Here is a 10,241-nt window from a genome sequence, read left to right on the forward strand (position 1 = left end):
TCAGTGGCTTCCTGGTTCTCTTGGACAGTGTAACGTCGTAGTGGGGCTTGCTTCCCATTTTCTACCAAACCAAACTACAACTGAGGATTTAAAAGAGGGGCTTGCTTTTTGTTTTTGGTTGGTGAGTAATTATTATATAGAAAAAGGAAAACCCACACGGGAAGTGTACTAAAATGTCAAGATCCAAATTGTTGATTAAAGATGAAATGTCTCCCTCTCTCTCCAACTAAAGATATTAACCATCCCCTCGAGCCGGGAAAACACTGCATACCAGAAGCTGAAATATTACCAACCACACTTCAACATTTACCTCATTCTCATTCCAGAAGCTGAAAATTTTAAATTCATCTAAAGGGATTATGAGAGTATTAATATTGAAAGATGAAAATGAGATGTGTAATAAAATGTCTGATTAAATTTGTTAAATATTAAATAAAAGTAACATAGTTTTAAAAATAGAGATGGAAAGAAGAAGAAAAGGATATTTGACACTGGTTCAACTTTACGAATCTAGATAATTGAACACCATCCCGTTGCGGGTGATGAATAAGCAGAAGTAAATTGTCAAAGATTACTAGGAAAAGGAAATAGCTGGGACTCAACTTCTCTTCTAACTTGGTCTCTTCTTATCTTTCCGGTTGTTGTTAATGGAAATTGGGTCCTCCATAATATAAATCTCTTTGGTATTTTAAACCTGACAAGAGTAGGGAAGAAATGTCTGATACTTCAAAATAAATGTCTTATTGAGTCAAAAGTGTAGGTGAAGTGATCACTGATGTTTGAGTAAATTTTTGTTTTCTTCATTGGTCACTAACGTTATCGATTTATAATAAAACGGTCACTACGTTATCGATTTATAATAAAATGGTCACTCCATCGTTATCTCTATTAAATTAACGACGTAGCACCGTTACTAAAAATGTTAATATTTAGTTTTACACCTAAACTACTGTTAAAACATCAAATAAGTCCTTAAACAATGATTTTATCTAATTTATTCCAAAATCTTTGTAATTTATAGTTTTTCTCAAACATCCCACCATCACAACTATATTCGAGCCACCTTCATTACAAAATGAAAACCACACTACATAGATAAATGAAGTTTTTCCATTAAAGACAAATACATGAGTATTTAAAACATATGTTCAATTAATTTTAATGTAAAAGATAATGCTTTTGGTATGGTTTTCGTTTTATAAGGAAAGTGATTAGAATATTTAAAGACAAACGAGAGTTTACTTAAGTGTACTTTTGTTTTGTAAGGAAAATTGTTAGAATATAATTGAGATGGTGTGGTGTTTAAAAAACTAAAAATTAGAAAACTTTTGGCATAAATCAAATATAAAATTATTGTTTAAGGACCTATTTGATGTTTTAGCAATAATTTAGGTATAAAACTAAATATTAATCTTTTTATTAACGGTGCCATGTCATCAATTTAACATAGATAACGGTAGAACGACCATTTTGTTACAAGCCAATAATTTTAGTGACTAATTTGTTACTTTTGAAACTTCAGTAGAGAAAACATTAATGACCATTGGTGTAGTTTACCCTAAAAGTTTAATAGAGCGTACCCGGTTAAATTCTTTTCTCTACAATAACGTCGAAGGATTGTACTAGACAGGAATAGCTCGTTGCTTTGAACTGAACTGTCATCAGACCACTGCCAATTCTCTCTTAATCGAATGCAAGCGACAACCGTCTCTGCTAGACGAGGATCAGGGATTCCTACAACAATGGAGGAAAGAACTCCGGGATGTTGTATTAACACTGCTTCTACCTATATGATCAAACAGATGAGCATTAGAAGGTAAAGCAAGAATCAATTTTTAAGTGACAGATCAGTAAATTATAGGAATTATATTGATGCTAACCTCTTCAGGGTATATATTTTCTCCTCCACTTTTGATTCGACCATTGGTTCGTCCAACAAGCCACAAGTTACCCTGGTCATCAACGAACCCGATGTCACCCGTGTCTAGCCAAGCTTCTTCGATAGAATCTGATGCCTTTTCTGGAATTTGATCCCAGTATCTTAGCATTACGTGTGGACCTCTGGTGAAAATCTTTCCAACATTAGAAGAGCCATATTTGCGTATTTTTATTTCAACATGTGGAGCAGGCTTGCCGACACAAACACCTCGTATTTTGACAGGACTTGAATTAGTTTCTGCAAACATCTGCAGTGATGTACCAGTTGCCTTGAGCATTGAGTCAAAGAGGGTCGTGAAGGCCAGAGAAGAACATGCCTCTGTCATCCCATAAGCAGAAAGAAGTTTTGCTCTTGGGAATAATTTGATTGCATCTTTAATAATGTTGTCCGATAGGCCTCCTCCTCCATTTAATATCTTCTTCACACTGTCACTTCCTTTCCAACTTCGATTCAGCCTGGTTGATGAGATTAGATCAGCCATTATTGCTGGGACAGTAATTAGAGAAGTCACACAGTGTTGTTCTATGGCTTCGAGGGCTAATGTAGCTTCAAACTTGGGTATGAAGATATGGCAAGCTCCTACCATTAGCATGGCCATGGCTGAGGACAAACCACCAATGTGGCACAAGGGAGTAGTATGTAAATAAACCTGGAAGTAACCAGACAATAAATAGTTAAGAAGTTAGTGGGACTAAAGGAAACAGACGTTACTCCAACTTTTCATTCTTCTTGAGGTATTTCTGTTTGACTCTCTTGTCTGACACATAGGTATAGAGATAACCTCCAAAGACCCTCTACATACATTAAAAACATTAAAAAATCTGATTATACACTTATAGGACACGTATATCTGACACACACCCGAGTCTGGTTAGCATAGGTATGATTCCATCCATATTTATCAGGTAAATCCACTTTGGAACAACCATGTTTGAAGTATTTTACCTCTTCTACAATCATATCCTTTAGATACAGTCAAAATGAATATGCATATTTCTAGAAGAAAGGCGTACATCATCCTCACTGTAACCAACAATTGCCACTTTTGCGAGGGATTGTACAATTAAAGCTGTATGGCTCATCACAACTCCCTTTGGCCTACCAGTAGTTCCTATAAATAGCCAAGGAAAATGAAAACCAAGCGCTAAGATATTTTTGCACATTTAAGGATGTGTGACGAAACTAAAAGCAAAGCTACACTTAAATTTATAGTTAAGACTCATTTTTTTCCTTCTTTGCTTTACTTTATGAAAAAAAAAATGCAGAGAAAACCATTGATAGGGAAAAATTAAGAGTACTTAATATTGCTTAGAAGCTATAGTAGATTTCTCAATTCAAGACGACATATTAATATTCCAAATAAGGAAAACTTAAAGAGTACACAATATTCAAAACACATACCTGACGTGAAGCATATTACAACAGCACCCTCTGGTGCAAATGAGTAATTCATCGATCCAAATCTTACAGATTGCTCCACAAGCATTTCCACAGTTAATACTGGAAAAATGAGGCCAAACCTATCATGGTTATTGATTCATCATATATCCCAAATGTGACTTTATTTTCTACGACATTTAGATGTCAAGACAATATACATACTGTTGCATTTGTTTATAACATCCGAGGAAGGGGAGCTTAATGAGACATGCCACGTTAAAGACGGTATAGATTCACCGTGGGGTGCAGAATGCCAGTGGCAACAGCTTTCATCTGTCACCAACATTTTTGGTCTTATGGTTACCATTGCCATTCTAGCCTCTTCAATGCTCTATATTTAGGAAAGGCGATGCAATGCAAGAAATCAGACAAGATTTCATAGCAGACAACATCTCTTACTCTGCAGAAAACTTATGACAAACCCATTCAACCCTAGTGAGGAGATTCTATATTATATTTTACATTCCTCTCTTGTGAAGAAATTCACGACGGAAAATGTTAAAACAACAACCATTCAATGATACAAATTTATGTTGACTAGTTTATGAAACATACCTATGAAAAATTCATATGGAACATACAAACCACAATATTCCCAATTCCAAGAGAAATTTGAAATGTGGCAGCAAATCCAGTCAATAGTTAAGAATCTATTCAGCATAGGAATACTTAAGATCCCAAACAAACTAGATTTAAAACAAAACTCCTCTTATTCTCTCGCTCAAACAAATTAAACAAACTCTGAATACTTGATATAGGAAGTTAAAGCGACTGTTAAAAGAAACTGAGATACTAACCCATCGATAATTCAAAGGAGCAACTATGCCTCCAATAAATGCAACAGCTAGTATCCACTCTAGATACCAATCACTGAAACAGCATGAATTTAATATCAGGAGGAGCAATTATAAGAAAATAAATAACACGCATATGCATCATGCCTCGACTTCACTCGGTCGGACACTTTTTTCTCTTCCTTGCTCATAAAGCATCAAGGGTTAGGTTTCTAGGGCCTAGTCTGTACCCTGCGCTCTTAACACAGTCACACTAGAGATTTTACAATGTCTTCAATATAAATAAAAATATGACTTGAAGCACTTTCAGGTTCAAATTTTGCAAAAAAATATAATTATTTAGTCAAATGAGTTTATAAATAGCAATTTAGGAACCCAAGGAGTGATTCCGGTGACAAAGAGTGACATGTTCGCCCAGATGACCTGAATTGAAGCAACATTGCATGCACTGTGTGTGTGAATTCATCCAAGCAAGAAACAACATGACAAGGTACTATTATGGAGCTACAAAAGAATGCTTAAATAAACAACAGCGTTAAAATTTCAAACACAAGTAGAATGTTGCAGCTAAACAAACTTGTGTTGCGTAACGAGCTCCCAACCGAAAGATTATAAATTAATTATATGATAAATATTCGAGCAGTAATAAATCTTTTCAATGGTTTCCATTTTTGAGTAAAAGAAGATTATCTAGTAAAATTAATAATTAAAAGAATTATTCTATTAGCTATTTGAACAACCAAATATTAAGTCAATTGATTTGAGCCAATGCTTATTATTGAATCCACGAATTAAAATATTATTATTTGTTTTATTTGCTACACCTATATCATGAAATACATAAATTATATTTAAGTGACATTCTGAAATTCTAAGTTTGAATATTTCATCAGCTCAGACTTTTATTTAATTCAAGTTTTATAAATATTTATTAACAAATTAATAATATAAATAAACAAAACCATGATCCTCACATGGAATAATTTGCATGCTTAAACATGATAAACGATCTTTAATTTATAAACTTAGAATAATATCAATTAATTAAATGAGTCAATGAGAAACAATGTGTGTAATGTTGTCATAGATTAACACATTAGAATTTGATTTTTAAGCTAATGTCAAGGCATGCCTTCGTCATAAAAAAATAGTATTTCACACCCAACACGGTCAACAAAAGATAAAGCAAGACTGCGTTTGGCAAGAAAAAGAATTGACGGTCAGTTTCCGTCGTTGAAAAATGCAATTGGAATTTGAAACTGGAAAATTTCCGGAAAGAACCTGTTGAAAGCAGAGATTGCAACAACATCGCCGTTTCGGAGGCCAAGTCGGAGCAGGCCACGAGCCAGACACAGGACGCTCTCAACGAACTGCTGGCCGGTTTTCTGGCGGCCGCCGCTGATAGTAACGAACGAGTTACGTTTTTGGGTGGCCAAACGGCTTAAACACTGGCAAACATGGGCCTCCGAGAAAATTCCCATACGAGTGGTGAATAGAGATTTGACGTTGCGGAAAATGAAGGAAAGCTGTTTCCGAGTTTTGAATGATATGGACACAGAGAGGTTGAAAGTGCGGCTTATCTTATGAAAGTGAACGGTTCCCTTTTCGCCTGCTGTGATGGTTTGGCATTTCACAATCTCTTTTCATTGGACCTCAATGACTTCCACTTATCAATCGGAGCGTTGCATTTCTGTCTTTTGGCTTGACTATTAGTATAACTAAAAAACAATATCATAAAGGCAATTCTGCATCATATATTACCAATTTATATATATATATATATATATATATATACTAAATCCTATATTTGTTCTCTTATCTAAATTCAAAATAGAGATGATTATACAAGTTTTTCTCCATGTAATATCTTTAATTATTGTTTCAAATGGGATTAGTTTAAAGATAGACGTTAACCACAGGTGATTTGCGGCTTAAAAAGAAATCAAGGATCGAAAAAGACAATACAAGGCAACATCAAAAAATTATTTCCCTGTGTGTGTCATGAAAGATTCCATAATTTATTCGAACACACGACATGAATCAATACCTTAATTTAATGATTGATCCAGTCCACTCCAAATAAAATGTTCACTTCAGAACAAATTATTGCCTATATTCAAAATTAACACCCACAGGGCAAATTGAAGCCAATATACACTACACATGCTTACTGATCGAGAGGCAGCCACTCTAGTTCTACATAAATTTCCCCGGATTCAACATTTTGGAGCTGGAGTGATACTTCTTGTTTCACCCTCCCATCAACGATGTTGACGATGCTATCTTCAATAAGGGCATTATCATTCGACTTCAGCCATTTTCCGATCTGCATATCCCCGAACATTTGCGGATTACCGTACGACATTGCAGATGTTATCAAGGGCTGGATAACGATCTCTGCTTCTCCCATCATATCATCCGCTGAGAACGTGTCATGATCATATACTTGCTACAGTGTAGAAGCTCTAAAGATTAGAGAAACTCGATCGTAACTATGCTTAAGATGGCAGGAAATCTTGTATGAATGAATGAATAATGCAAGCATCGGCAGATCAATCACATATCTTGTCATCGTAAACAACAAAAAGATTAAACTAGCATAATAATAACACCGGCCTGTTCTACTGTTGGCTCTTATGACTGCCATTTTATCTAAATATCTTTGAATTGGAACAACCCAAAGCCTGGAAGACTAAAACCCAGCCAACATGTAGCGAAACAAACCAGAACCCAACTCATATGACTTGACCCAAATCCAACTCAATAAGCCTTATCACCATGTACAGATCTACATAAATAGGTAGAACCACAACTATCATATTTAATGCATAAAGAAGGTAATAGTTATTAAAAGACAGTAGTAGTAATACTTTTTTAACTACAAAATTTCTTTTATTAAGGAAACGAACTACATAATTTCTGAATAACTGAGATTAGGTGGAAAAGAACTACACTTACCAACTTCACAGGCCTGTAGTTGGTAGGAACGGATAGCATGAGTTCCTCATTCCAAACTGGATTCAGGTCGCTTGATTTTACAGTCGTCTAAACAGTCTAATAAGATCAGAAGTCACCCATTGATATCATGAGCTAAACAAGGAATCATTCATAACAACTAAATCTTATTTTGGTAGGAAAACAAAAACATAAGAAAACATGTAAAGCATCCCAACAGGTACATGTATGCACTACCAATCTACGTTGATTATTTTTCTTTAAGTACTTGTGTCTGATATGCAACTGGAAATAAGCATAGAAATTTAACCTTTCAAATATTACTCCAACCAAATACATGGAAAAACTTGAAAAAAAATTAAACATAACCATGTTGGATGCATACCCACCCATATCAAATACAGGAAGTTCGAGTAACATAAGTAGCAAGTAAGAGGACAAATCCACAATACTACCAACTGAATGGTACTAACAGCTGGTCAATAGCTGTGTGATTTATCTCTAAAGTGCTAGACTCTTAAGGTGTTTTTGGGTGAAAAAAAATTAAATTTTTGGAGATTTTAAAAATCTAGCATCTATGATGTTTTATTTGGATAAATAATTATTTAAAAAAATAGGCTATTACATTTTTTATGAGTTTAGAAAATAATTATAAAAGAAACAGAATGATATTAAAAATAAATAATCTAAAAATATGAAATATGGATATCATTAGATTTGTAAAAATATATAAATATTTTAATAATATAAAATATAAAAAATATACATTAGAGTTAAATAAAATGATATTTAATTATTTTTTTATAGTGGGCTCAGCAGCTCAGGTGCATTAAATGGAATAAGGTTAGGAGGAACTTTAAAAAACCATCTATTTAGATGGGATTTGAATAAGGGATTCGGACTATTGAAATTCCCTTTTAAAATTCCTAGTAAAGTTTATAATTTCCTATTATTCTGACCCAAACAAGAAAGTTCATTTTTAGGATTTTAAAAACCTTGATAAAAATAAATCTACTCGAAATTCCTCACCCAAATACATCCTTAGTTTCAATGATCAGGAGCAAAATCCACGTGCAGATGTCATACTGATTAATCTACAAGCATAAAGCCCACAAACCCATGTACATACACACAGAGAAGAGAGACAAAAGAAATAACATAATTTATAAAGCGATCCACAGATTGAGATAGACAAAAGAAAGAAAGAACACAATGTATAGCCTTGACAAACTTCATGAGAATAAAACAAACGAAAGGAAGCAAGTAACCTGCTGCCCAAGAGTTAGAAGAACATAAGGATCACTTGTCATCATATCCCGGATGGCTAAATTTGTGCCCTTTTCCACTGTGACCTTTAGTATCCCAATAAGTTCAGCCCTCCCTGTTATCACTTTCAGGTCAAACTAATTGAAGTTATGAAGTGCGGCACCATGTTAAGTACATCTTGTGGTATTCAAATTGTTGGTGTTAATACTGACTTGACTTCTCTCACAAAAATATAGTCGCAACTGGCAACATTTCACATGAGCCTTTGGCAAGTTTTACTGGTAGATCTTTCAAGGTTCAAAGAGAAAGGTGTTATTAACAGGAGTGTAAGGGATACAAGATCTTACAAGGAGGCCTTACTGTCTGATAGATTGAAGAACAATGCATCGGACCATAGGGATCGGTCGATCGATGGTTTCAACAGGAGGAAAGGTATAAAAAATAGTTGGTAAATGCATATTCCGTCTGAGAGCTCCAGTTGGGTGAAGAGATCATTAACGGGGATCATCAAACATTCTTTTGAGTTCGAATTAGTCCAGAAGGCCTTAGTTAATGAAGGTTTTGATGTCCAGATCTCCAGATGGGGTTATGTCTGGAATTCGTGTGTTATTACATTTAAGTCGACTGAAGAAATGATGGATGCATGGCTAGAGAAAAAGGATGAGTTATTTTTCTGGTTTGATAGGTTGGCACTTTTATTGAACGATGATGGTGTTCCAATGGCTTTTTGCCTTGTACATCTGTTTGGGGTTCCATTGTTATGTTGGCAAAATTCCTTTTTGGAACGAGTAGCAAGAAAGTGGGGATTGGTGGAAGAGATTCATGAAGATACAGTTATCAGAGCAGACCTATCGATGGTGAAGATTTTGGTTAGGGTGGCCAGCCCTTATGACGTCCCTGAGGAGATAACTATTGGATCCTATGGAAGATCGTTCAAAGTTAAGATTAAGCTGGGTTCGGTGCTTGAGTATTCTTCCGTTTCCTTTAACAAGTCGCCGGTGGGAGGTTCCGACGATAGACAATTTGGTGAGGAATTTTCTGGAGACAAGGTTGACAGTAGTCTGTCAGATAGCATGGAAAGTGCTGAACGTTCAGAAGAAAACAGCAGACAAAAGGTAGATATCTGGTTTGACCAAGGAGCTAACACGGGTTTGGTTGGAGTTGGTGAGGAAATTCAACTCCCAACGTTTAACAAAGTTGGGAAAGGCATTAATTGTGTGCTGACAGCGTGTCAGGATCTTGGGACTAACAATTTTGGTGAATACGCGGGTTTGGGATGTAGATTTTCAAATTTTTCGGCTGATGGGTCTATAGCCCAATCATCAGATAATGGGCAACTTGGTTCTCCACCTCTAAAAATTATTCCAGCTGGGCCTGGTGTTAAGCTGGATAAATTTGGGAAAATGGACCAGAAGCAGTTTCTGGTTGAATCTGCAAACTCAAAGGAAGATAAAAATGGAGGTCTGCCACTTTCTGGTTTGAGAAAGTGTTCTAGAGGATTGGAATCAAATTTAGAGGAAAAGCCGATTGACTACATTTTATGGTCTGGAAGTAAGATTTCCAGGGGAAGAACGCTTGATCGATCCAACTCTCCATTGACTACAAAGAGTGAACCGTTGGAAAAGAGAAGTATTAGCTTCAAAAGGGTCTACAAGAGATCCAGGGAGAGAAGACATTGGTTAGAGAAAGATGAAATTGTTGTTCCTCGAGAAGAGGAATCTCTAGAGAGGCTAAATGGGAAGATTTTGGATCCTAATTCAGTTCTGCCGGTCAGTGCAGTTGCAGAACCTAATTTGGAAGGCTGTATGGGGTCTACTTTGGAGAGACAGGTTGTTGACAGCAGTTTG

The 10,241-nt window shown here is 35.5% G+C and overlaps 2 protein-coding genes across 5 annotated transcripts; both read right to left on the reverse strand.

Annotated features, from left to right (window-relative positions):
- Positions 1-497: 497 nt before the first annotated feature.
- On the reverse strand, positions 498-5,781 carry LOC120191492 (2-succinylbenzoate--CoA ligase, chloroplastic/peroxisomal-like). Of its 4 annotated transcripts, none has more exons than XM_039194432.1 (9): positions 5,455-5,523; positions 4,177-4,249; positions 3,985-4,029; positions 3,542-3,749; positions 3,341-3,439; positions 2,953-3,050; positions 1,881-2,588; positions 1,581-1,786; positions 498-694 (listed from the first exon to the last, which is right to left on the reverse strand). In XM_039194432.1, exons 4-9 carry the CDS (start codon positions 3,690-3,692, stop codon positions 565-567), a joined length of 1,392 nt encoding a protein of 463 aa, XP_039050363.1. In that variant the 5' UTR covers positions 3,693-3,749; positions 3,985-4,029; positions 4,177-4,249; positions 5,455-5,523; the 3' UTR covers positions 498-564. The 4 variants fall into 4 exon arrangements, with proteins under 4 accessions (XP_039050363.1, XP_039050362.1, XP_039050364.1 ...); XM_039194431.1 differs by having other exon boundaries at positions 3,985-4,065; positions 5,455-5,522; XM_039194433.1 differs by lacking the exon at positions 3,985-4,029 and having other exon boundaries at positions 3,542-3,652; positions 5,455-5,497.
- Positions 5,782-6,246: 465 nt separating this feature from the next.
- Positions 6,247-8,812, reverse strand: LOC120191552 (probable ADP-ribosylation factor GTPase-activating protein AGD13). The gene is made up of 3 exons (XM_039194494.1): positions 8,397-8,812; positions 7,132-7,227; positions 6,247-6,622 (listed from the first exon to the last, which is right to left on the reverse strand). Exons 2-3 carry the CDS (start codon positions 7,168-7,170, stop codon positions 6,341-6,343), a joined length of 321 nt encoding a protein of 106 aa, XP_039050425.1. The 5' UTR covers positions 7,171-7,227; positions 8,397-8,812; the 3' UTR covers positions 6,247-6,340.
- Between the last annotated feature and the right edge of the window lie 1,429 nt (positions 8,813-10,241).

The sequence above is a fragment of the Hibiscus syriacus genome, unplaced genomic scaffold, assembly GCF_006381635.1.
Source record: "Hibiscus syriacus cultivar Baekdansim isolate YM2019G1 unplaced genomic scaffold, ASM638163v2 tig00116970_pilon, whole genome shotgun sequence".
Taxonomy (NCBI): domain Eukaryota; kingdom Viridiplantae; phylum Streptophyta; class Magnoliopsida; order Malvales; family Malvaceae; genus Hibiscus; species Hibiscus syriacus.